Consider the following 26254-nt stretch of genomic DNA (forward strand, 5'->3'; position numbering starts at 1 on the left):
CTTCTCAAAGTCAATTATGTTATTTTATTTTAATAAACAACGACGAGGGGAGGAAGGCGAGCCCCAACGATTTCTCGTTCGAGCTACATTCTCCTCATTTTTTCGTCCAAGCCACATAGAAATCCTAGTCCTTCGATTATTATGTGTTTAAAAGTAATTCCAATTCTTGAAGGCCAGATTTTTAAAAAATTATTTATTTTCAAGGATCGGACACTCAGGGGCGTACAAGGGGGGACCACGCCCCCCCGCCCCCCTCTACGTGTGCCCCCCTGGGAGGCTGGGGGGGGGGGGGCATCCATGGGGGAGGCTCTTTTAATATTACATCTGCTTGCATTTCCCTTCCTCAGGTCAGGCACAGTGGTGTACCTAGGGGGGGCAGTAGTTCTCTTGCCTCCCCTGGGAGTTCCAAAAATACAAAATTAAAAGGAAACTACGTTTAGAAAGTAACACCTGACAATGACAAAGACTAAGGATTTGTCTAAATTCACTGTTAATACAAGGAGAGAAAATTTTTAGCCTTCTAAAGAGAATACTTCATTTACACAAGATGTACTATGACGGAGAGCAGACTTAACGATCTTGCACTTATAGCTTTACACCCTATAGGGCTGTCTGAGCTCTCTACTGAAAAAAATCATTGAAATGTTTGTGCAAGCAAATCCCAGAAAATTGCAGCTTAAAAGATTTGGTTAAAATGTAGATTGAGTAAATTCTATCTAAAAATTTCAGAAGAAATTTCGTTTATTCGTAAAAATATAATTTTTAATGATGCTGTGATTATTGATTTAGTTAGCTGTGATGGAGTTAAGTGATACATTTATAAAGTCAAAAAGTCAGTTTTTCAAGCAAAGGAATAATTTTTAGACTCTAAGGTTAGAAACACCCAAAAAGTAGTCTTTTTGGTGTATTTTTATGGTGAACAAAATAAGTCCAGGTGGGAGAGGGGGGGGGCAAAAAAAATTTAAAAAAGGTATTAATATTTTTTCAAAAAAGGGGTTTTAAGGGGGGACCAATGTTGCCAAGGGGGGGGACCAAAAATTTTTTTGTGCCCCCCCCTAAACAAAAGCCCTCGTACGCCCCTGCGGACACTTTAAAAAAATAATATTGAAAGGACGAGGATTTTGAGGTGGTTCGGACGAGAAAATGAGGAGAATGTGGTTCGGACTAGAGATTGATGTGGTTGGCCTTCCTCCCCTCCAACGACATTCAGTATAATGTTCTGAATGTACTGTATGACTGTCAAAAATCAGCTGAGTGTTGAGTACACATTCTCCAAACCAAATTTAGAATGACGGAAATAAATTTTGTGCCAACACCCTCTCTCTGTAAGTTCTAAACTTGTCAAGTTAAAAGTCGGAACCAATTAATTATTTTAGAAAACAAATAAACGACATTAAAGTCTGTTTCTTAGTTTGTAAAGGTGAATACGCTAGTAAGTGGTGGTGAACACTGAAGCTAAGTTCTATTTACAGCTTGCTATCCCCCGGCCCTTATAAGCAAAGATGCCATGTAATACGAAAGCGTTCGGTAATTTCATAATATACGATTTTTGGACCCCCCCACCCCTCCTTTAAATTGGGTCTGTCCTAGTGAACGATTTTTGCTGAAAAATAATTGGTCATGTACAAAATTTATTGGAGGGAGGGGAGGGGGGTCCCAAAAATTTTGTTCATGACCTCTCATCTATGGTTAGATTAAATTAAGACAATTTCTGGGCCGAGCGCTGCGGCTAGGACTGGCTAAGGGGCCGAGCGCTGTGGCTAGGATAGGCCAGGGGGCCGAGCGCCGCGGCTAGGATAGGTTAGGGACCAGGCGCTGTGGCCACATGATCAATTATATCCATGTATAAAAATTAAAAGGAGGGGGGGAGGGGTCCGAAAATCGTTCTTTATGAAATCACCCAGTTTTGTACATAAAGCTCATATGTTACACATGATAATAGGATTATAGTTGGACATATGGGTGCAGCACCCGGTCACCTGGCCTGTCCTAGCCATGGCGCTTGGCCCCTAGCATGTCCTTGCTGTAGCGCTCGGCCCAAAATTGTCTTAATCTAACTTTACCCTGAAGTAATACAAAATAAATATTGTTAAAAATTAAATTAATAAGACGGGAGGTTCTATTGGACAGAACTAAAAAGAAGTATTTTAATTTTTTGGCATTTTATGGTAAATTTTCTCTATTTCAGAACGTGGCAGAATATTCAAATATGGCAAACGGAGGTGGAGGGGCAGGTCCCCAGGTAGGTTTTTCTCTTGAGGGAGGGATCAGTTCTCCAGGTAGGTTTTCTCGTTAGCAAGGAGGGAGTGGATCCCCAAGTAGGTAGGTAGGAAAGCTTGAAGAAGGGAGGGAATATGAAGACGGGTAAGGTTTTCTCTTGGGAGTGAAGGGCATGTCCCAAAAGTAGGTTTTCTCATGAGAAGGGAGGGAGCAGGTCTACATACTTAGGTTTTCTCTTGAGAAGAGAGGGAACAGGACCCCAGGTAGGTTTTCTCTTGAGAAGAGAGGGAACAGGTCCCAAGGTAGGATTTCTCTTTAGGAGGGATGGAGATATTGCTCAAGTAATGTTTCTATTTTGCAGTTTTTATTTAATTTTGATGCGGATCCGACTCAGTTCGGGATCCTTGATCCGAACTTGAAAAAAGTTAATCCGGATCCAGGTCATTTCAAAATTAGAAAATTTGAAATTTCTGCTTTGTTAAAAAATAATACAGTAAATCTTAAGATTTCCTGTATTCACTGTGTTTACTGTCTTACAGAATTTTTAAATTTTTTGTCTTATTTTTTCCCTTGTTTTTATGCCAAAACTTGATGAACCATTCAGAAATCAAGAGAAAGTTTTATAATCTCTTTTTTTTAATAGTTAAGATTTGGGTTTTGAAAGAGAGTTAAAAAATAATCTCTTTTGCAGTTTTTGGTTAATATTTTGCCCCTTGTATCCGGATCCATGGACCCGCATATTTTTGTGGATCCGGATCCAGGAAGCCAAAATCTTGCGGATCCGTCGGATCTGCATCCGGATCCTGAGCACTGCTAATTGGGTAATCTAGTTTGTAATGATATGTTTAACAATTATTCTTGTCTTCAGGGAGAACTACAGCTTCTAGAACGTGTATTTCTACGTCTTGGTGTGGCGGATACAGATGATCAACTTCAGGAAACCAACCCAGTCATTTTCATTCCAGTTTTGTTTTGGTTCAGTTTTTATTCTAGTCTAGTCTTAGTTATTCCAGTCCCGTCCTGCTTGATTTTTTATTCTTTCAGTCCCAGACTACCCTTACTACCCCAACTACCGTCTGTTTTTAGAGAGACCCCACCCCCACCCTTGAAGGTGAATCTGATTGGCAACTACCCTTACTACCTCAACTNTCTGTTTTTAGAGAGACCCCACCCCCACCCTTGAAGGTGAATCTGTATAGGAACTACCTTCACTACCCCAACTACCTTCAGTTTTAAAGAGACCCCATCCCCACTGTGATTATTCTTTGCGCAAAATGGATATCGATTCCCATTAAATAAATTGTTTTAAGCTTGTTTCCGGCATTCATAACACTCTCCGACCTTTACTAACCTCACCACCCACCTTCAGAAGGGTCCACATTTTGTAGTCGAAAAAAAAGGCATTTTATACATACAGGTCCTTTCCTGGTTACTCTAGTTGATAAAATTTAAAATTTAAAATTTTAGTCGTGTACTGATTCTTTATTTAAATTTTCTAGTCCTTTTTGTTTAGTCCTATCCTGAGTTAAAGGTTCCGCAAAAAAATTTGGGACCGATCGGTTCAGCCGTTTTGACGTTTATCGGTTACAAACAAACAAGCAATGTTGTATATATAGATGAATTATATTGGAATGGTTTGTTTGAAACCAGGAAGCTGTTTCTAAGTTCCTCCCTCCGGTTCTCCTTAAGCTCAACAGTCAGAACGAGGGCGTGAGGAAGAAGGTAATGGAGCTCCTGGTTCACATCAACAAGAGGATCAAGAACAACAACAATATCCAACTCCCAGTTGAGTCTTTGCTCCTACAATACCAGGTAACAGCCGGGGATTCTTCAGGTAAAGAGTGACATTTAACAGATTGAGACAAAATCAGCCATGTTTACAGGGGTGTATATTTTCTCGAAAAATAATTTTTATTCCGTCAAATTTTTATTTTTTCACTGAAATCATCAAAAATCTATGAAATATATACCCCTGCAGTTTTATGATCTTGGGCAATATTATCAATAAATGAAGATTGAAGACCCCTTGGATCTTTCACTGATAACCTCCATGAAGACCGAGGACGGAAATTTTACAGGATAAAATGGAGATTTACAGACCAAACTTCGAATTTCAAACGACAATAAAAGGTCATGTACAAAATTTATNTAAACTTCAAAATTTCATATCAATTATTTGTATTTTAAGGATCCTTCTGCCACCTCCTTTGTAGTTAACTTTACCATCATTTACATCAAGATGGGGTTTCCGAGGTTAATATCATTTTATTTTTATTTTATATGTTTTATTTCATTGATCTTGTCTTGTGCTCTTGTGCTCTGTTAATTATTATTTTATGTCTTTCTGATCCTTTTATCTTTAAACGTTAAGTTATATTGTTAGAATCCCCCGTCAAGGAGTGTATGTTTTCTCAAAAAATTATTCACCCCCCCTTTGAAAATCATCTAAAATCATTCCCCCTCCCTGTTAAAAAAGGAGCGAGTAGCATTATATGTGTGGGAAATCATGCATAAAAAACGAGATCCTATTCTGTCTGATACATTCGACGCGGTGATCGGAGCACGTAACGACCCGTGGGCGAGAATGGTTGGTTGCTGATTTGGGACTTGATGTGTTTGAAGGTCCTAAAACTAGGCTGAAGAAGAGACTTACCGAAACGTCAGTAAAAGGGGTCCTGGAGCAGAAAAGACAGTTTGTGTCCCTCAACTGTATGCCAACCCCCCAAGTCTGGTTCAAACTCCAGCCACATGTATGCGATAGCAAGGTAGGGGGTGTATTGAACAGATTGAGAGCCGGGGATGTAGGGCTTGGAAATCGACGCCCAAACATCCATGGCTCCGTCACAAAATGGTGTCCGCTATGCCTAAGTAAAGGGATAGTTAACCACCTTTCGGAGCATCACGTTGTTGTATCCTGTCAAGCAGTAGCCTATGAGAGGTCTACAACAGGGCTAGGAGCCCTTATGACAGGGAGGCCACGGAGCAGCACGGCAATCCTTACTGGGATATTAGGGGGAGATAATGTCTCAAAGGAAGTGCTGCTGAAAAGGACCGAAAAGATAAACTTACTGCTGGAGCGGTGGATGGATTTGTCAGGAACAGCTTAAATGCGGGTAACCTCTTTTCTTCGCCTAAAGGGTTGTTTGATAACCAACCATCCAATGGAGTTAATTGATGAGCCACTGGCTGGATAGTATCACCTTTTTATCTTCTGACAATGGTCTAATTGTTGTGGGTATAAAGGTCCAGTTAGAGTAGGTGTGGGACGGTGCTTCCCATGCCTGCCGACGGTCTGGGGGGTTCATAACGGGACCTCTTTTTCAGATTTCTTTTCAAATAGTTCAAATAGGGGGGAAGGGGTACAAACATAAACCCCTATATTAACTACTTTATATTAGATTAACCCTGGAGAAGCAAGTAGAGTTAATCCCTAGTGTCTTGGCGGGTATAGAAGCTAAACCAACTAGTCACCAGGTTAATGAACATGTACTATTGTACTCTAGTAGTGTACTGTATAGAATATAAACCAACTAGTCACCAGGTCAATGAACATGTACTATTGTACTCAAGTAGTATACTGTATAGAAGCTAAACTAACTAGTCACCAGGTTAATAAAAATGTATTATTGTACTCTAGTAGTGTACTGTATAGAAGCTAAACCAACTAGTCACCAAGTTAATGAAAATGTATTATTGTACTCTAGTAGTGTATAGAAGCTAAACTAACTAGTCACCAGGTTAATAAAAATGTATTATTGTAGTATAGAAGCTAAACCAACTAGTCACCAAGTTAATGAAAATGTATTATTGTACTCTAGTAGTGTACTGTATAGAAGCTAAACCAACTAGTCACCAGGTTAATGAACTTGTATTATTGTCCTCTAGTAGTATACTGTGTAGAAGCTAAACCAACTAGTCACCAGGTTAATGAACATGTATTATTGTACTCTAGTAGTGTACTGTATAAAAGATAAACCAGCTACTCACCGGGTTAATAAATATATAAGATATCTACTACTTTTATAACTGGAATAACATACACAAACATAATATATTGTACTCTAGTAGTGTACTTTATAGAATATAAACTAACTAGTCACCAGGTTAATGAACTTGTACTACTGTACTCTAGTTGTGTACTGTATACTGTTAAGTATGTTAACCAATGATGAACTAGGATTCCCTGTTGCTAATGCTGATGCCAGTTCTGGGCGAGGTTGCTAAGCATCCCCCTGGAGACCCGGAGAGGAAGAAATCCTTGCTCGGACTCGGCGAGAAACCTGCTGTTTCAAAGGTTAACAATTTTAACAATTAATTTAAAGCAATTTTTTGAGATCTTCCCCACAAATTCAATTATTTTCCAACTAAAAGAATGTAATTTACGAACTTAAAAAAATACAATTACTCTATCAATTTAGGAGGTAAAATGACTATTTACAAGTTTATTTTTTTTAAGAAAATGATTTTTCTCCTGTTTCCGAATGTTTCCAAGCATATTGACAATTTTTATTATTTAATCATTACCCCCCCTCAATAAAAGATAAATACCCAGCCCTATTTGAATATAACTACTTGTTGTTTAATGTAGGTGCTGTATTCCTTTATGTTTGATTACATGCTGCTCCCTTATGGTTCCCATCCTAGTCTCAAGTCTCCTGAGGTTAAGGAATCTCAGGTAAGACCCTTCATCCGCCAGACCGAAACATGTTTAAAAAAAACGCAAAAATAAAATCATTTAATTTTCTCAATTTAGCGAGAGAAAACCGAGGGAAAAAGTTCTTTGATAATTGGGGCAAAAAAAGGAATTATAAAAATCTATATCTGGAATTCAATTTGGAAATTACATCTGTGCAGGTTCCTGCTGGTCTGTCTGATTATGGTTGGAAGAGAGTATCCGGAGAGACTCCTATACCAGCAGAGCAGCTGGAAACAACCAAAACCGGCCTCGTCAAGTTCCTGGGGTCTGGCCTCTTGCCAGAGATGGAGGTTGCGATACATCTGCTAGTAGCGGCCTCTGATACTAGGTAGGACTATTAATCACATTAGTTTAACCTTTTTTTATTTTCTAAATTTGCTCTAAAAAGATTTTTTTTCTTATTTTCACTTGGTACCCATGAAACATTTGTCTGAATGAAGATGAGGTAGATATCGCCGTTTTTATATCTGAAAAATAAATAAATGTTGTAATTTTTCTTTTTCTTACTTACTTGGGGGTTACTTGCGAGGATTCCTTGCCGTCCAAAGTTTTAAAAAGTGATTTTGAGTAGCCTGTTTAAAGGCATATGATGGCATCCGATGCAGATTCTGAAATCCGTAAGCTTGGTGGATTTGTTATATTTTCCATGCTTTGAGGCATATTGTGGCATCCGCCGCAGATTTGGAAAACCATAAGCTTGGCGGAGTTATTATATATCCCCTGCTTTAAGGCATATGGTGGCATCCGCCGCAGATTCGGAAAACCGTAAGTTCGGCGGAGTTATTATATATCCCCTGCTTTAAGGCATATGGTGGCATCCGCCGCAGATTCGGAAAACCGTAAGCTCGGCGGAGTGATTGATTGGAATGATCCAGACTTAGTCCGGAAATTGTATTCGCTTTTCTTAGGAACACTAGTTATTAAGGTAAACAAATTTTCTAACAAATTTTAAAGAAAATTGAAATTAAAAAAACTTAAACTTAATGTTTTTAGCCGTAAGTATAAATTATTAAGTTAATAATTGAGTAAAAGGCAATGCTGGTTAAAGTCAATCGTTGAGAAAATTACGAATCTTTCAAGAAAGTTACAAGTTTAAACAACTGGAGATAAAAGTACCCTTTTTTTGGATATTAATATCAAGGTTTAAGATCAACAATTTACAAACAAAAGTCCTGATCTCTTGACTTAACTGAATATCCAGTTCAAAAGTCTCAAGCTCTGTCAGTGATCAAATTTGTCTTTTTTTATTTTCTTCATTTATGGTTTTCTTCAAAACAAGAATCTTTAACTTGTTTTGGTTTTTAAATAACATCTGGTATGAACTATCGCAAGAGTAGTTATAATTGATGAGCTTGATTTTGTTTTTATGATTTAAACTGATAACATAAAAGTATGTGTTTATGATAAAGATAGGTTTTCTAAGTAAAAAGAAAAGAAAAAACATTTACAAAGTTTTTTTAAAAAAATATTGAAAATTTGAAAATGTTTCCTTTGCAGGATCGTCCGACGGTTAAACCGGAGCATAAACGGCAGCCGTCGAATACAAGAATTCGTCTGAAGTTGATGCCGGTGCTGATTAAATCTAGAGAGGCGGCCGTACAGTTTCCTTCTTGTATTCAGGTACAGACCCCACCCCCTACCCGTCCTTGAAGTACAGTGTCCTCGCCCTTCCCTTCCTTCTTGTATTCAGGTACAGACCCCACCCCCTTCCCTTCCTTGAAGTACAGTGTCCTCGTCCTTCCCTTCCTTCTTGTATTCATTTGAAAGTTATGGTCCTCTCACCTGGCGGCGGTCTGGGGGTCCATTACGGGTTTCTTAACAGATTCCTTTTCTTATTAGTTCTTATTTACAGGCAACACGCCTTATTTTAAGCCAACAATATTATTTCTGTGATCATTAAAATTTGCTGAGAGGGTTCTCGTTAAAACCCCAAAACTTAAAAAAGGAATTTTAGTTTTGATCTGACTTTTTATAAATCTTACTCAGGTGACTTTGGACCTTAATAAATCTTACTCAGGTGACTTTTGACCTTTATAAATCTTACTCAGGTGACTTTTGACCGTTTTATATCCTACTCAGGAGACCTTTGACCTTTATAAATCTTACTTTGGTGACTTTTGACCGTTTTAACTCTTATTCAGGCGACTTTAGACCGTTATAAATCTTACTCAGGTGACTTGTTATCGTTATAAATCTTACTCAGTTAACGTTTGACCGTTTTATTTCTTAAAAGGTGACCTTTGACCTTCATAAAGCTTACTCATGTGACCTTTGACCTATATCAATTTTACTCAGGTGACTTTTGACCTTCTGTTCGGAACGAGTGGTAACTCTAACCCTAAACTGAAGATGATGGCTGTTCAGTTTGTTCATCAAATTATTCACCATTGTCCTGAAAACAGACTAAGGTAAAAAATAAAACTTTTAATAAAGTTTTAAATAATTTTTAGATTTTTCAGTTTTTTACAGGTTTTATTGTGTTCTCAAACTATGATTTCATTGTCAATATTGCTCATTTAATAAATCATTTTCCGAACCTAAATATTATATGTATATTGTATAGTCCTATCGGAGCTGTGATATTAACTGCTTTAACCCGCCTTGTAACTGAAGAAAAGGATAATCCAAAACTTAGAGGATCTTGTTATGTTGCTGTAGGTAGGATTTATAACTGATTTTGGTGTAATGTTGCTGTAGTTAGGATTTATAAATAGTATTGGTGTTATGTTGCTGTAGGTAGGATTTATTACTAGTATTGGTGTTATGTTGCCGTAGGTAGGATTTATTACTGATGTTTGTGTTATGTTGCTGTACGTAGGATTTATAACTGATTTTGGTGTTATCTTGCTGTAGGTAGGATTTATTACTAGTATTGGTGTTATGTTGCTGTAGGTAGGATTTATATCTGATTTTGGTGTTATGTTGCTGTAGGTAGGATTTATAACTGATTTTGGTGGTATCTTGCTGCAGGTAGGATTTGTAACTGATTTTGTTGTTATCTTGCTGTAGGTAGGATTTATTACTAGTATTGGTGTTATGTTGCTGTAGGTAGCTTTTATATCTAATTTTGGTGTTATGTTGCTGTAGGTAGGATTCATAATTGATTTTGGTGTTATTTTGCTGCAGGTAGGATTCATAACTGATTTTGGTGTTATCTTGCTGTAGGTAGGATTTATTACTAGTATTGGTGTTATGTTGCTGTAGGTAGGATTTATTATTAGTGTTGTTGTTGGTGTTGATGTTGTGGTTTTGGTGTTGTTCTTAGTTTTGTTTTTAGTGTTGAAATTGGTGTTCGTTTTGGTGTTGGTGTTGGTGTTGGTGTTGGTGTGTTTATGGTGTTTTGTTGTCATTTAAGGTGTTGGCGTATTTCGCGTTGTTATTGCAGTTTTTTAAAATTTTGTTGTCTTTGTTTTGGTGATGATTTTTTGTTTTGTTTTAGTTTTCATTTTTGGTGCTGTTCTTGTTGTTGGTACTATTATTGCTGAATGGCGAATGCTTATATAATTTTTGTCAATTGTGAAAAGTTTTTCTTACTATCTTGCGTAGTTATCTTTATTTGTTCCCCTGAGATGGATTTTAAAGAATTTGAGCCGCGGTTAAAATCTGCCAAAACCCGGTTTAAATTAGGCGCCGGCTTAAATCTTGAAACATTTGATACAATTTTAAGTGGAAGCCGCTCAAATTTTTTAAATTCGGCCACTGGATAAACTACGGTGGCGAGGAGCGTCGCCCCATATTTCATTGAATAATGAGTTGTATACCAACAATTATAATTATAATACTGTTGAATATTGTTTAGGTAAACTTGGCTTAAAAATTCCTAGTCTGGTGAACAAGGATATGACGATGATAACAAAGTTCTTCGACGGGATGTCCACAGAGGATTCAGACACTCAGCTTAGTCTTAGGGTTAGTCAATCAATCAAGCGAGCAAAATGTCAATCAATCAATAAATTAATCAGCCAATCAATCAATTAAGGAGGCAAAACATCAATATAATAATTAAACCATCGATCAATTTATCAAAACAGTGATCAATTAAACAAACTCAGTTGAAAAACACCAATCAATCAAACAATCAATCAACTCAACAATTAATCAATCAACCAGATTAAAAATCATTTTAGAAAAGCGTAAATCAAAAATCAATCAAACTTTTATTTAATCAATCCCGCATTCTATCATTAAGTAAACTTAAGATCGCTTAAAACGAGAAATGATTTTTTGTCCATTAGATATATTTACTTTTTTAGGAAGCCCTCGGTATAATGACACCAGCCTTCAGAGCTATAGACTCGGAAAACAAGTAAGTTTGATAAAACTAGAAGCTTAAGTTTACCAACCAAAAAACATTGAATTGATGAAACTTCATTAAAGTAAATGATTGTTGATCTGTTCGTTAATAAGGCATGTTTCGGGGTTTAAGACAAATCATCAAAATTTATATGATTTTTTATCTCTGTTTCATTATAGAAATGTTTCAGAATGTCTGATATATCCTAAATAATATTTCCCTTATTCTTGTAATTAAGAAAATAATCAAATTCTATTGTTTATTGTTTAGAAAGTATATAGAGGCGATGCTAGCTACCTATATAGAGAAGGATGGGGTTCAGGTCAAACTGGTCACAATTCAGTACGCTTCGGACGTCTTCCCTCATGATAATGTTGCAACAAGGTAAGACTGTGATAAAAAGTGTTTTATTCTTATGAGACAAGGATAGGAAGAAGTTTATGAATAGAAGCCAGGGAAAGGGAGGAGGGTTATGCACAGGAGAAAGAGATAGGGAGGAGGGTTCAGAAGAAGAAGCTGTGATAGGGAGGGGGTTATTTACAGGAGACAGGGACAGAGAGGGGTATATGTACAGGAGACAGAGACAGAGAGGGGTATATGTACAAGAGACAGGGATATGGAGGAGTTTATGTACAGAAGACAGGGATAGGGAGGGGTTTATTTACAGGAACCAGGGATATAGAGGGGGTTATGTACTGTACGTACAGGGGACAAGAATTGGGAATGGTTTATGAACAGGAGACTGGGATAGGGAGGGGTTTATGTTCAGGAGACAGGAATAGGTAGTGGTTCATGTACAGGATACAGGGATAGGGAGGGGTTTATGTTCAGGAGACAGGGATAGGGAGTGGATTATGTACAGGAGAAAGGGGGTAAAGGGAGGGGTTTATGTACAGGAAACAGGATGAAGGGGTAGTTTCCTGAAACATTTGAAACAATGGAGTGACTTGGATTATTACTTAATAGCAGACAAATTTAATAACCCCAAGCTGTTTTTTGATTTATTTAAATCATTTGAATTGTTTTAGGTACACCCTACTACTGGGGGCAGGAGATAAGAAGGATGAAGTGGCAACCGCAGCTAGAAATGCTCTTTACTCTGCTATAAGGAGGGCAAATAATCAGGTAATGGGATTCAATCAGGATTTAAGATTTTTCTTTATTTTATTCAATTTATTCAGTTTGTGATGTTTAGTGTCGGAAAGTGAAATTTAATTTTAAAAAATCTTGATATTACGTGTCAAAACTACAATTCAAAATGGTGGATCTTGATGTCACGTGATAAAAATTGTAATTCAAAATGTCTTACCATGATGTCATGGTTTAAAACTACAATTTAAAAATGTCGGATCTAGATTCCACTTTTTAAAACTTAAAACAAAACTAAACTTTAAAGTGGCGGATCTTGATGTCACATGGTAAAAAATATAAATTCAAAATGACGGATCTTGGTGTCACATGGTAAAAATATAAATTCAAAATGGCGGATCTTGGTGTCTTATGTTAAAATTGTAATTCAAAATGACGGATCTTGGTGTCGCATGTTAAAAATGGAATTCAAAGAGGCGGATCTTGATATTATGTTGAAAAATTATAATTTAAAATGGTGGATTTTGATGTCACTTGATAAAAATTTTAATTCAAAATGTCTTACAAAGAAACCATGATGTCAGGTGTCAGAAACTTAGTTTTGGTTTCCTGGTCATGGTAGTCACGTTTAAATGTTAAGGACAATGGTATCTTGAAGACTAAGAAGCTAGGAAGTGAGGCCTTGTTGCCTGATTTCCTGCAGATCTTGAGCTACGTGATGGACAAGGCGGGAATACGAATGAAGAGTTCGTACAAGCAAGTTGTTGGAAGTGTTACTATCCCTTTCTCAATCAAAACAGGTGGGTCATCTCGGAATAATTTTAGAAATCATTCCTGTTGGACAGAAAAAAATGAAAAACAGAACTTAAACTTGAATTAGAATGATTCCCCTCCCCCTTTTTATATTTTTCTTAAACAATTCATTAAAACTCATGTTCATTAGTTAATTAATAATCTTAATTTAAATTTTTTATTCTGCATTTGGCATGATATTGATAAGTGTTAAAACCATTTATTAGATTTGTTTATTAATTGATTTATTATAGTTGTTGGTTGACTGACTGATTGATCGATTGATTAATGGGTTGATTGCTTACTTGATTGATTGATTATTCTTGTTAATTAATTGAATGCATTGAATGATTTTTCTTGTAAAGTAATTGATATCACTTATTGAATGAATGAATGATTGTTTGATAGAATTCTTCATTAATTAATTATTTTGCTAGGTTCTGAGGTATGTGATTATGTCAGGTTATGTCTATGGAACTCCTCTGGTGTACTCCCTGACCCCGAATACCTGGCTGAACCACAGCATGAGGCACCAACAGTAGCGAGGTCAGAAACTCGACTTTTCATTTAATAAAAGGGACTGTAGAAGTAATTTTAAGTGACCCTTCTTTGAAAGAGTTGCATGCTTGATTCACAACGGTACCTAGAGAAAAATGAGGAAGCTATCAGCGTAAGTGTTGAATTCTGACAATTTACATCCGTGTTCAAGTATGTTGGTTGGAAATTTTCAATTTTCAACTAGAAAACCCGGGATATCTTATTCCTTTTTCTTAGAATTTGTTCTTAATCTGGCATAGCCCTCTTTAATAAGAAGTTTATCAGTCAATAATTTCGACAATCCCTTTCAGCACTTTTTCATATCTCTATCATGACTATTTGAATTAAAGCAAATCATTAAAATGTTGAAAAATTTATGATTTATTTATTTTAAAAATGTTTAGATATTTGAACAAGCTGGTCGGAGATGGATCTGGAAAGAAAAAAGATATTCTATTCAAATTTGCAGATTTAGGTAAGCTTAGGCGTGTTAAAGTTAGTTTGGGCTAGTTTTGGCTAGTTTAAGTTATTCTAAAATCACGCAACCTCTTTCATTAAAGCCCACTGGGTCTAAGTTTACTTTTTTTAACTGATATAGAACTGCCTGTAGCAATAATAAGGATTTTATTGCAAACAAACTGGTCAATGAAATATAGATGTCTCAGGCAGCTCGCCTATTGTAAGTCTTCTCCCACGGGAACGCGGACTGCGGGATTCATGGATCCGTTTCGGCGGCTAGGAGCGCTTACCCCTATTTTACCGATTGCAGGGTTGTTCATAAATAATAATGATTAAGTAAAAGATTCAACTCGTTAGGCTCCTATTTTTTTTAATTTGAATCTTAGGATGCTTTAAAAACGAACTTTGTTGTTTAGTTGAGAAGATGATGACAGGACAGCCCAATATGCCTCCTGCTCTCGCCCTTCTTCATCTTATCGGTGTTGCGCCCAAGGAACTGGGGTCAAGGTAATTTTTATTTTCTCATATTTTCCAAAATGTAAACGTATTTCTTTGGTTTAAATGGACTTTAAGCATAATTTCAAGTGACCCTCCATGCAAAGATGACAATGCCAGATTTTCAGTGGTACCCGTGCAAAGGATTGTCTGATCAAGTATGAATTAGGATTATTTTCACTTGAGGAGTTATGGTAAGACTGAAGTCAGTACCATTTTTTTCAAAATCGAAATTTTCCTTTCAAAATTTTATTTTTTTATTATTTCACGGACAACGCCGGGCACTTCAGCTAGTAAATATATATTTGTATGCATAAATATACATATGTTAGCAGTTAGCTATAAGTTGCCAAACTGCTGGACCAAATTGGCTGATTTTTTTTGGATCCCTTTGGTTCCCCCGGGGAAACATAGACCATAACAAATTTAAAATGTTTGAGAGTCCACAGGCAACATGGGCCACTGCTAAAATCATAATTTAAGACCAAGTGCGGGTAAACGGCGAGAGTAACTATGAGTAACCTGGGCATCGCCGGGATCTCCAGCTAGTAATAATTATAATAATTAGATGGACTGGAAAGATGGATTGGTTGAGAGGGTTACTGTCCAACACGAGGGAGGAGTTGAGGGAGACGGTGGCGAGCATCTACGGATTGGTGGCCGGGAACCTCGACAAGGAGGACTTCGAGCGTATCTTGAAGGATTTGTCTCGGGGGTTCAAGGAGAAGCAGCTGGAGCTCCAGCACGGGGTTCTACTGGCTCTAGGACATTCATTTGGTCGGAGAATACTTCTCAGCCGGGTTAACAACCAACTGATCAATATTCAGGTAAACAACAAAAGAATAAATAATCACCAAATATAATTAAAAATTATAATAACTTATAATAAATCATGATAAAAATAAATAAAAATTGATAAAAATTTACAAAATTATTTTTTGATTGATAAAAAAATTTAATTTTCTAAGTCAATGATGATAAGGCTTAAGTTTCAAAAAAAGGTAGTAATATATATTATAAAAGGGAGGTGTACTAATCTTCAGAGAATTTTTAGTAATAGTTATTTTTGATTACAATTTTGAGGAGAGGTTGTGATTTGTCATTAAGTTGTATCTTTATCAGGATTGGAGTCTGTTTCGTGATAGCTGTATGCTGATCATAAACCAGCTGGAGGCTGCTCAGAACCTCCTGATTACTGGAGGCTGTCTAGCCTTGTCAGAGATATCACGCTGCAGTCCTCTACCTCTGGAGGATACAGGTGAGCTACATTTAAAAATAAGGACATAGATTTTTTAAAAAGGTTTCAGAAAAATATAGGGTTCTTTCTAAAAAACCTTAGAATTATTAAATTGTTTGTTGTTTGTTTTTTTATTAATCATTGGTTGATAGATTGATTCGAGGGGTTGATTGTTTGATTGACTGATTTTCTAAGTTAAATTAATTTTTTTGATATTTTTATTTCTCCAGGAGATGAAGCAAAGCTGGACAACAAGCTTGGACTGGTTGAGAAGTTACTGAGTATCCTGCGCTCGGTCAAGATGAACATGAAGGTCCGTGAACGTGCTGCAAGTGCGCTTGGTAACCTTTGTCTTGGTGAGGCCAGATTTCCACACCGAAGGCTGATGATGGAAAAATTCCTTGAGGCGGCGCAGGTTAGAAACATATATTGTACAATATCTCAATACTCTTTACAACGTACGTACATCGCGGAGTTACTGTACTAATAAAATTCTAATATTTAGGAGATTAAAGATATTGAACTTCACTTCAGTATTGGAGAAGCTTTGGTCCACTGTGCTCTTGGACCTCGATCTCCTGATGCTAGGAATGTCTGGACTGTTCAGAAGGTTTATATTTCTTTCTTCTTGACTTTTCAAAGTTAAAAAGGTCTCATGGCGGTCTTGGTATTTCATCCATTCCACGATCTTAACTTTGCCTATATCCTTGTTACAATTTTTTATTTATTGAAAGAGAATCGCTGGGGTTATTCCTGGCCCCAGGCAATCCCACCCATCAGCCCTAATGACACGTGTATTCCTCACGAATCAGTATCAGAACACACAAGTGAAATAAATAACCTTCATTTACCTTGTTTATTTCTCCAGGAAGACTATGTTCCTCTGGAGACAGTTGAGGAAGCTGACCTTGTTTGGTTGGTGGATCGCTTAACCGGTCATCTGACCCAATCAACACATCCTAACTTGAAGCAGGCGGGGTGCTTGTGGCTACTTGCTATTACCAAGCATTGCACTGGTTTGTCAATGATTTCATTATTGTCCCTTTTTTTATTCTTAAATTGATGAATTTGTTTCGATCTTAATGCTTATATTTGGGAATTATTCAATACTGGCAAATCGCATTTAATCGGTTTGATCAAGGCTTTTTTTGGTAGTTTTTAAACAGTGTTTGTTTAGGAGAAGAAGCTGTGAAATCTCAACTTCTGCGCATTCAGTCTGCGTTCATGTCTCTTCTGGGAGACAACAACGACCTGGTCCAAGATGCTGCTAGTAAAGGAATTGCTATTGTGTATGAGAGCTGTAGTGAAGATCAGCAGGAGAAGATGGTAGGTAACCTACTGGACACGCTCTTGGGAAGTGGGAAGAAGGAGGTAAATAAGGTGAATGAGAACACAAAGGTGTTCCAGGAAGGGGAAATGGGTAAAAATCCTGTAACAGGTGGAAACTTGTCAACCTACAAGGAACTGTGTAGCCTGGCAACTGACATGGGTCAACCTGACCTTGTGTACAAGTTTATGCATCTAGCAAACTACAATGCTACCTGGAACTCCAGGAAGGGAGCCGCATTTGGCTTCTCATCTATAGCCTCCCTAGCAGGAGCACAGCTTGAAGAGCATCTACCCAAGATCATACCAAAACTTTACAGATATCAGTTTGATCCAACTCAAAGGATTCAACAATCAATGTCTGCCATCTGGTCTGCCCTTGTGCCAGAGACCACGAAGACGGTGGACAAGTATTTGCCTGAGATACTTGCAGAACTTCAGAAAGAACTGACCTCGCCACAGTGGCGGGTTCGTGAGTCTTGTTGTACTGGCATAACTGATATTCTTCGCGGAAGAACCTTGGATAGTTGTACCGACACCTTGTCCCTCCTCTGGTCTGACATTTTCAGGGTTATGGATGACATTAAAGAATCGGTTAGAGTTGCAGCATTTAAAGCCGCGCAGAGTTTAACTCGGGTGTCCATCAAGATGTGTGATATCTCATCAGGAGCTAAGTCTGGAGAGAACGCAATCAAAGCAATTCTGCCACCACTGATGAACAATGGACTTGCTTCCAGTGTCACTGAAGTCAAAGCTATTTCTATCGCCACCCTGATGAAGATTACTAAGTCAGCAGGTCCCCTCCTAGGTCCACATCTTCATATCCTGATCCCTGCCCTCCTTGAGGCTACTAGTGAGGTTGAAGGGAGTGAGATTAGTTATCTTTCAACTAAACTAGGCGTGGATGCGGACATGCAGGAGAAGCTGGATTCAGCTAGGATTGCTGCCATTACTGCTCATCCAACTATGGAGTGTGTAACCTTCGTTTTGCAGTATGTAAACGCGTCCAACCTTGAACAACTTGTCCCCCGCCTGGTTGATCTGATCAAGTCCTCCCCTGGACTTGTAACCAAGGGTGGTACTGCTGCTGTGGTGAATAATCTGACCCACCAGTGCCCCATTGATCTTCAACCATACACAGGCAAACTACTCTCGGCACTTGTTTCTGGGCTATCTGATCGGAATCCAGCGGTGCGTATGGTTTACGCAAAATCAATTGGACAGCTGATGCGTACAGCTAAGGATACGAGCAAGGAAAAGCTGTTTGCTAAGCTGAAAACCTGGTATATGGAGAAGGAGGATGATGTGAGCAAAGCTGCAGTAGCATACACCTTCCAGGTTAAAACACATTGTAATTTTTTAAACAAAGATGGGTACTCTTTTAAAAAGATAAATTGTTAAAGCCTCAAAAAGTTTGTATCCTTTTTGAAACGAGCATTTTTCTTTGGAGAAAAGTTTTTGTAAGGGGGAGGGGGGGGGGGGCACGCAATCTGTATATTTCATGCATTTTTTGGTTTCAACGGATCTGAGCAAAACTGGGCGCGTGCTTTTTTTGTGAAAAATACAACTTTTTTGACCGTAAATCAATCTTAACTTCATTTATTGCACTTGAACTTTAACCCTGATACGCTTGAAACAAATATGCGCTCTTTAATTTCAATATTCATTTTTACCTCGTACATTAAATCCTCATGCCCAATTTCTTATAAAACGACATACAGCACGTAAAATCTGTGTTTAGATGACCCTTAATGTAATGGCTGGCTGCTAGCGCACCGGTCAGAATGCTCCAATATTTTTATTGACCTTAGAAATGAATTCCTCGTGTCCAATTACCTATAAATTGACATACAAAATGCATCTGCATAAAGTAACTGCTGGCTGCTAGCGCGCTGGTCAGAATGCTCCAATGTCTATTTTGAACTCGGAAATGAATTCCTTGTCTCATTTTCGCTAGAATTTGATGTATCTCATGCTACTTTTATTCTAACTTAGGCCAAATTTATTTTTTATTTATTTATTTTTTTTAATAGTATCTAGTGCAATTAATTATGTTGCGAGAGATTTACCGTCAACTAAGTCGATTTTTTTATTTAACGCGCGCGCACGTTTGCTCAGATCTGTTCAAAACCCAAAAATCATATATTATACACATTTTTAAGTTAGCATGCAAAAAAATCAGCTTACTAAGATCATACATTTCGTGCCCTTTTATGTTTGAAGATTTTTCCATGGATATGCATTCAAATTGATATTGTAGTTAGAATTAAACAAATGCACAATGCATAAAACTTGCAAACACATTTCAATTTTTTCAGGGAATCAATCGCTACAGCCCTGATGTGATGAAGAGCTACGCAAGCGTGGCGATGCCAATAGCGTTCCTAGCGATGCATGAGGAAAAGCGTGTTGAAGGAGGAGGACTACAGGAAGTGTGGGAGGAAGTATGGAACGAAGGAACACCAGGAAGTGAGGGAGGGATTAGACTTTACTTATCAGAGATAATGGACATACTTCCTAAGGTGAAATGTTTTTAAGTTGCTTAGTACTGAAATAAATTATTCAGCCACAGGAGAAATATATTTTTCATATTTAAGTGGAAAGAATGATTTGCGAGGAGAGTTAGCCTCGTTTGATAATTTCTACTAAAATATTAATAGAAATGGAAATAATTTATTTTCCCAAAATTCAGCGATACGAATACATTTTGCAACATTCTAAATCATTGCAAAATATTTTGGTCTCAACGAATAAACACAAATTTTTTTTAACGAGCCATTTTTTTCTAAGTGGAAAATAAATTATTTTTTGAACATGCATTTTATATGCTTTTCAGGCTTCCTGATTGTTTAGAAATTATTTTGAAAGTCGAAGAAAAATTGTTTATATATTTTCATAAGGAGAAATAAAACGATGTCTTAACAGCTGTACTTCAGGCTCTTGAATCTGGACAGTGGACTGTGAAGGCCCAAGCTGTCAGGGCAATGGGAACTGTTGCAACTAAGCTTGGAGGAACCATCAATCCACAGGTAATCTTATGCATGCTGAAAGGGACTGTTGCGTAAATTCAAACGATTCTCTATGTAGTCCGATTCACAACGGTACCCTTGAAACGATATAGAATATGAAAGTTATGTCGTTTTATAGGTTTGAACATGTTTTATACAATTTTCAATACACTTTCATGCAGTAGAAATGTGCAATTAATTTTTGTGAGAAACCACAGTTTAAAATCGTCAGTTTTCAAAATTATTAACATAAATTCAAATCAAATTCATACATGATGGGACAAAGCATTTAAGGATACCAATGTGAATTGGGGATTGCCATCCACGCATAGTGAGTCACTTAAAATTACGCTTTTAGCCCCTTTAAAGGATTGTTCACTTGTTTGGAAATAAATTAAATACCCAACTTGATCTTATTTACTATTCACGTTGATATTATTGTTTTAAGTTTTAAACGTGTTTGGGACAAATTATTGACTGAATTTAAAAGACCTTTTATAGAGTGGCATGTCCGATTGCCAACGGTACACTTTAAACCTCTGAGAAATATATCGTCGTTTATCTATCTTGAAAAGTGTTAAATTATCACAATTTTCTTCATTGTCTTTTGTATTTATATTCGTAGGTCTTGTCAACAGAGAAAAGACAATTAAAATATTCACTTAAAGCCACCTGAAAAATGGAAGGTCTCTAAAATTACGTCTACAGTCTTTTTAAGCACTCAACAAATCTATAATTGTATATTAGGTTCAGAGAAAGATTGCAACAATGTTGGTGAATGCTTTGGCTGGAAGAACTTGGACAGGGAAGGAGTGTGTTATCAGGTATAATTAAATCTAGATCTGCTGGGCAACTTCTAAAAACAGAATTTGCGGGGGGGGGGGTTATAGTTGAATAAGGTTAATATCTAATTAAGAATTGTGTATTATTTTGATCATTTTCTTTTTTGTGTATTTTTGGAGTTTTTAATTCTGGGGAAATGGATGCTCCAGGATTCTGTAGTTGACAATTTAATGTTTTTTTGATAAGAAAATGTCAAAAATGGGATAAAAGCTTGCAACTTAGTTCTTACTTCAATATCCTCCCCATATGTTACAAAATATTTCCTTAAAATAAAGTTAAGCAACATTTATACGAATTATAAAATTAACTTCCTTTTAAAGATTGGTGAACAGTCCCTTTAAAGCCTGGTGTTTAGGTCCCTGGTAGATCTGGTTGTGTGTGGAGAGGATACAGTGGGTACTAATCTCCAGGGTAGAGCAGAACAGGCTTCAGTTCAATCTATGCTAGATGCTCTTTTCAAGGTACAGTTATCAGGTTGAGATTAACATTAGGATTAAGACTAGGATAAGGATTAAGATTAATATTAAGAACAGGCTTCAGTTCAATTTATCAAATTATCTGAGACTGAGACACTGAGACACAGAGAGACAGAGACTGATTTAAGAACTAAGATCAAAGATCAAGATCAAAATCAAGGTAGAGCATGAGTATAAGCCAATTAATGGACTAGGGAATTGGGAGTCAAAGATACCCCCCCCCCCTCCCCCCAGTTCTAAAGTGGAAATTGATTCCCTGTTTGATTTGATAAATCCTGAGGTTGAATTGAGCAGGACAGCATAAAAAGCTCGGAAATAATTCTGTTCATCTTTAATAAAATATTGTCAAGATTGAAGATAAAAGGGAAATAGATTTCAGTATCATTTTATTTAGTTTTCATTCAAGCCTCCATTTTGTTTTCTTCCGATAAGAAATTTAAATGTTGTTTAGGTTTTGTTTACATAGAAGGGAGTGTTCGCTAAAAATGAAAGGGGGTATAGGCTTACGGCGAAAAATAAGCGATTTTGATCGCTACTAATCTTACTTCTATCTGTTGTGTCTATAATCATTCAGATTTTACAAACAAAAGTCATCGATTATTTTTCGACGCATTCGTATAAAGTTAATTTTTCATATTAGTTTTGATTCTGTTTTTTAAAATAATATTTTGCTGGCGCTGGATTTACAAACATTCCTGGAAAATATGAAAATGTCGTCTTCAGTATCACAAATCCTCGAAACAGGAATAAATGTTTTCAAGAGTAACTATCAGATCATGAAAATTAAACAAAAATATTATGAAATAACAACAATATACGAATGTGTCGAAAAATTATCGATGATTATTAGTTGTAATATATGAATGATTTGTTTGGAATTAAATTGATTTTTTTTAATAATTAAAAAAAAAGATTCTGAAAACGTATACACCCAAAAGTACGATTTTGAACGTCGACTTTGCGCTCAAACGCTGGATTTACAGATCTTTTAAAAGTTTTATTTGTCGCAAATGAATCCTAAAGAATTTGTCCACAGCACTGCATACTCGGTTCAAATACCTTACATAGTCGGTCTCTTCCTTTAATTTTTGCTTGGAAAAATAAAACTTCTGGTTCAAAAAATATATTGATATTTGATAATATCTATATTTAGGAATGTAAGAAGGAGAAAGTAGAATACAGAGTTGTAGCTCTCACCTCTACAGCTACTATTCTACAACATCTTAATTTAGATATGTTCAAGGTAAATTATTTTATTTTAGTTCATTCTAGGAACACCAGGAACTCTGGTTCATTTCAAGTACCAGGTAGACTTTTAACCAGCTAGAGCTGTACAGTATTGTATTCTAGGAGCTGTACAGTATTTTATTCTAGAAACTGTAAAGTATTGAATTCTAGGAGCTGTACAGTATTGTATTCTAGAAGCTTTGCAGTATTGTATTCTAGGAGCTGTACAGTATTGTATTCTAGGAGCTGTACATTATAGTATTCTAGGAGCTTTACAATATTGTATTCTAGGAGCTGTACAGTATTGTATCTGAGCACCTCCCTAAGCCCAAGGAGGATAATGAGAAGGAGAATGAGAAAGAGAAAGAGGAAGAGGAGGATAAGGATGAAAGGAACAAAGATCTAATCCTTCAAGAGGCAATCTTGTCTTCTCTTGGGCTAGCTTGGCCAGACAATATAGAAACACAAGTAAGAGAGACTGTGTTAGCCCATTTGATTTGTAATGCGTATATCGTATTGTTGTTGAACTATCTGTGTTAAGAAAGCGTATATTGTGTTGCAGTTGAACCAACTGTTTTTAGAATGCGTATATTGTGTTGTTGTTGAAACATCTGTGTTCAGAATGCGTATATCGTATTGTTGTTGAACCATCTGTGTTTAGAATGCGTATTTCGTATGGTTGTTGAACCATCTGTGTTTAGAGTGCGTATTTCGTATTGTTGAAACAACTGCGTTTGTATGCGTATATCGTGTTTTTGTTGTTGAACCATCTGTGTTAAGAAAGTGTATATCGTTTTGTTGTTGTTTAAACATCTGTGTTTTAGAATGCGTATATCGTATTGTTGTTGAAACATCTGTGTTTAGAATGCGTATTTTGTATTGTTGTTGAGCCCTCTATGTTTAGAATGCGTATATTATATTGTTGTTGAAACATATGTGTTTAGAATGCGTATATCGTGTTGTTTTTGTTGAAACATTTGTGTTTAGAATGCGTATATTGTGTTGTTGTTGAACCAGCTGGAGATGTTGGTTGGGAACACTACCAGGAGGAACCAGGAGACCCTGGCTGTATCCCTCGGCAGAATAATTGATAAATATCGAGTTCCCGCAGATGTAAACTCGTCACAGGTGGATTTCAATTCAACATCAGCATGGAAAATTAGCCTGGGCTCAGATTTAATCAAAAATGGAAATTAGTTGAATCACGAAAAGTTGTTGCACTACAAACAGTAGCTGAACCACCAAACAGTACTTGAATCACGAAATATAGTTGAACCACGAAACGTAGTTGAACCACGAAAAGTAGTTGAACCACGAAAAGTAGTTGAACCACGAAAATTAATTGAACCACGAAAAGTAGTTGAACCACGAAAAGTAGTTGAACCACGAAAAGTAGTTGAACCACGAAAAGTAGTTGAACCACGAAAAGTAGTTGAACCACGAAAAGTAGTTAAACCACGAAAAGTAGTTGAACCACGAAAAGTAGTTGAACCACGAAAAGTAGTTAAATCACGTAAAGTATTTGAACCACAAGAAATATTTTACAGTAAAGACTAAGCTGAACCACTTCTCTTGTGGGTGGGATCAAATGGAATATAAGTGGTTCAACCTTATCTACGCGGTTCAGCTGTGTATCGCTAGAGATAGACGACGTGAAATTGGGTGTCGTTCAGATTAAGACGAACGATGGACGAACGAAATGGATATTTCAGATATCGAACGATTTTCAATCTTCATTTGAACGGAACAAAGTGGGTCGTTTACGAACGATGAACGAACGAAATTTAAGAAGTCTCGCTATTCATAAAATTTGGTCCCTGGGTATTTTTCTTATATAGATTGTTATTTTAAATATTTTTTATTTGAAAGCTGTTACATGATCGTGTTTTCTAGGAGAGTCTAGAACAGACTGAGACGGTTCTGACCAAGACAGCTCAGCTCCTCTCCGCTCTTCTCCTTATACCAAAATTTGAGAAGCTCAGAATTCAGACACTTAAGGTAAGCACGTTCAGAAAGTTAAAGTGAATGTAAGCATAATTTCAAGAGACCTTCCACTTTCGATTGGTATGTCCGATTTGCTACGATACCCTTTGAACCTTTGTTTTATCAAGGATTTCGTAAATATTCTTATCTATGCTAAGCTTTATGGGCGCTTCGCCTCTATCTTCTATTTCAAATGTGAACATTTTCCCATGATAAACATTGTGAAAAAAAAACAAAAAAGTTCGAGGATTTTATTTTAATAAATCATTGATTTTCAAATTTTAATTTAAATCAAATTTTGTTGGCAATTTTTTGAAATTTTTGTCACTCATAGACCTACCCTCGGGTCATGTGAGGTCCCACACAAAATTTGGACCCGTTTTGACGTTTATTGGATACAAACAACAACTGACAAAGGTTTAAAGGGTACCGTTGTGAATCTAACATGCCTCTCTATGAATGGAAGGTCACTTGAAATTATGCTTCCAATCCCTTTCAGATTTTTTTATTAAATACATCTCCCCAGGGGGGGGGGGATATTTGGAAAAGGGGGTAATGAAAAATGGGACATCTAGTAGTAATTCACTCCTCCTTTTCTAAATACTTTTAAAATAATTTCCCCACATTTAAAGCAATTATTCCTAATATACTAGTTGAAAAGAATGATTTTTCAAGAAAATATATTCTCTGAAATTACGAAAAATTGGGCTACGGGCAGGTTAACAACTTCTTTTTAAAGGGACTGTAATTGTAATTTTAATTGACCCCCCGTGAAAAGATGGCAATGTAAAATTTATAACAGAAGCTTTGTCTGATCAAGTATGAATTAGATAGCAATGTTTATGAATGATTACTTTCAATTGTGTCTTCTCTACAAAAGTGACTTGCGCATATCTACCGCAGGAAAATTTATAGAAATTATCAAAATTAAACACTTCAGTTAATTGAGAAACGACAATAACTTCCACACTATTAACGGGACTTTAAATTATGCGTCCTTGTAATTGCATTCGTAAAAGAAATATAAATGTTTTGATGTTATTTATATTAAAGGTGTTGAGTAAGGTTGTAAAGGTTCTAGTGGACTGCAAGAGAGCCTCCCTGGTTTACCTCTTCAGGGACGAGATCAGCAAGAGCCTCGACGGCGTCATCAAGGACCTCGCCTCAGATCCCGCCACCAAGACCACCGCCAGGGATCTGAAAACCGCCATCAACGCAATCCAACCCGCCGACGTTAAGGCGTAAGATGACGATCCAAAAATTAATAATCTATCGATGAAATAAGTTAAAAGTGATATCAAATTATATTAATTATGTATTGATATAAAAAAGCCGAATTGTTATTTTTTTATTATTCGTCTTATAGGATGAATTTTAGATAGTTTTGGATGTTATTATTTCCAAATTTTTAAATGAATTCGCCTTACATCTGGTCTTATACACAGTGATGCTGCACTAGTATATTTGTGATCAGCTGTTCTAAATTTGCAATTCTACCAATATGTGATCTAGAAATTATTTAAGGTCATCGTAATTAACAATTCGTATTTATTAAATCCTAATCATTTCTTA

The 26254-nt window shown here is 36.6% G+C and overlaps 1 protein-coding gene across 2 annotated transcripts; it reads left to right on the forward strand.

The window, feature by feature from the left end:
• The first annotated feature begins 1282 nt into the window (after positions 1–1282).
• LOC111716463 (proteasome-associated protein ECM29 homolog) lies at positions 1283–26254 on the forward strand. 2 transcript variants are annotated; one of them, XM_023491918.1, is made up of 36 exons: positions 1283–1325; positions 2189–2242; positions 3089–3157; positions 3871–4032; positions 4409–4473; positions 5619–5694; positions 6398–6514; positions 6809–6895; positions 7075–7244; positions 7721–7841; positions 8414–8536; positions 9212–9324; positions 9480–9574; positions 10716–10825; positions 11170–11222; positions 11481–11594; positions 12239–12335; positions 12940–13099; positions 13529–13637; positions 14033–14103; positions 14504–14594; positions 15151–15409; positions 15705–15840; positions 16050–16234; positions 16325–16429; positions 16688–16835; positions 16997–18483; positions 19464–19667; positions 20082–20174; positions 20901–20977; positions 21352–21457; positions 22626–22715; positions 22991–23167; positions 23687–23827; positions 24593–24697; positions 25736–26254. In XM_023491918.1, the coding sequence occupies exons 2-36, from the start codon at positions 2210–2212 to the stop codon at positions 25925–25927; spliced, it is 5541 nt and encodes a 1846-aa protein (XP_023347686.1). In that variant the 5' UTR covers positions 1283–1325; positions 2189–2209; the 3' UTR covers positions 25928–26254. The 2 variants fall into 2 exon arrangements, with proteins under 2 accessions (XP_023347686.1, XP_023347687.1); XM_023491919.1 differs by lacking the exons at positions 23687–23827; positions 24593–24697; positions 25736–26254 and adding an exon at positions 23281–23400.

Source organism: Eurytemora carolleeae, unplaced genomic scaffold (assembly GCF_000591075.1).
Source record: "Eurytemora carolleeae unplaced genomic scaffold, Eaff_2.0 scaffold2016, whole genome shotgun sequence".
Taxonomy (NCBI): Eukaryota; Metazoa; Arthropoda; class Copepoda; order Calanoida; family Temoridae; genus Eurytemora; species Eurytemora carolleeae.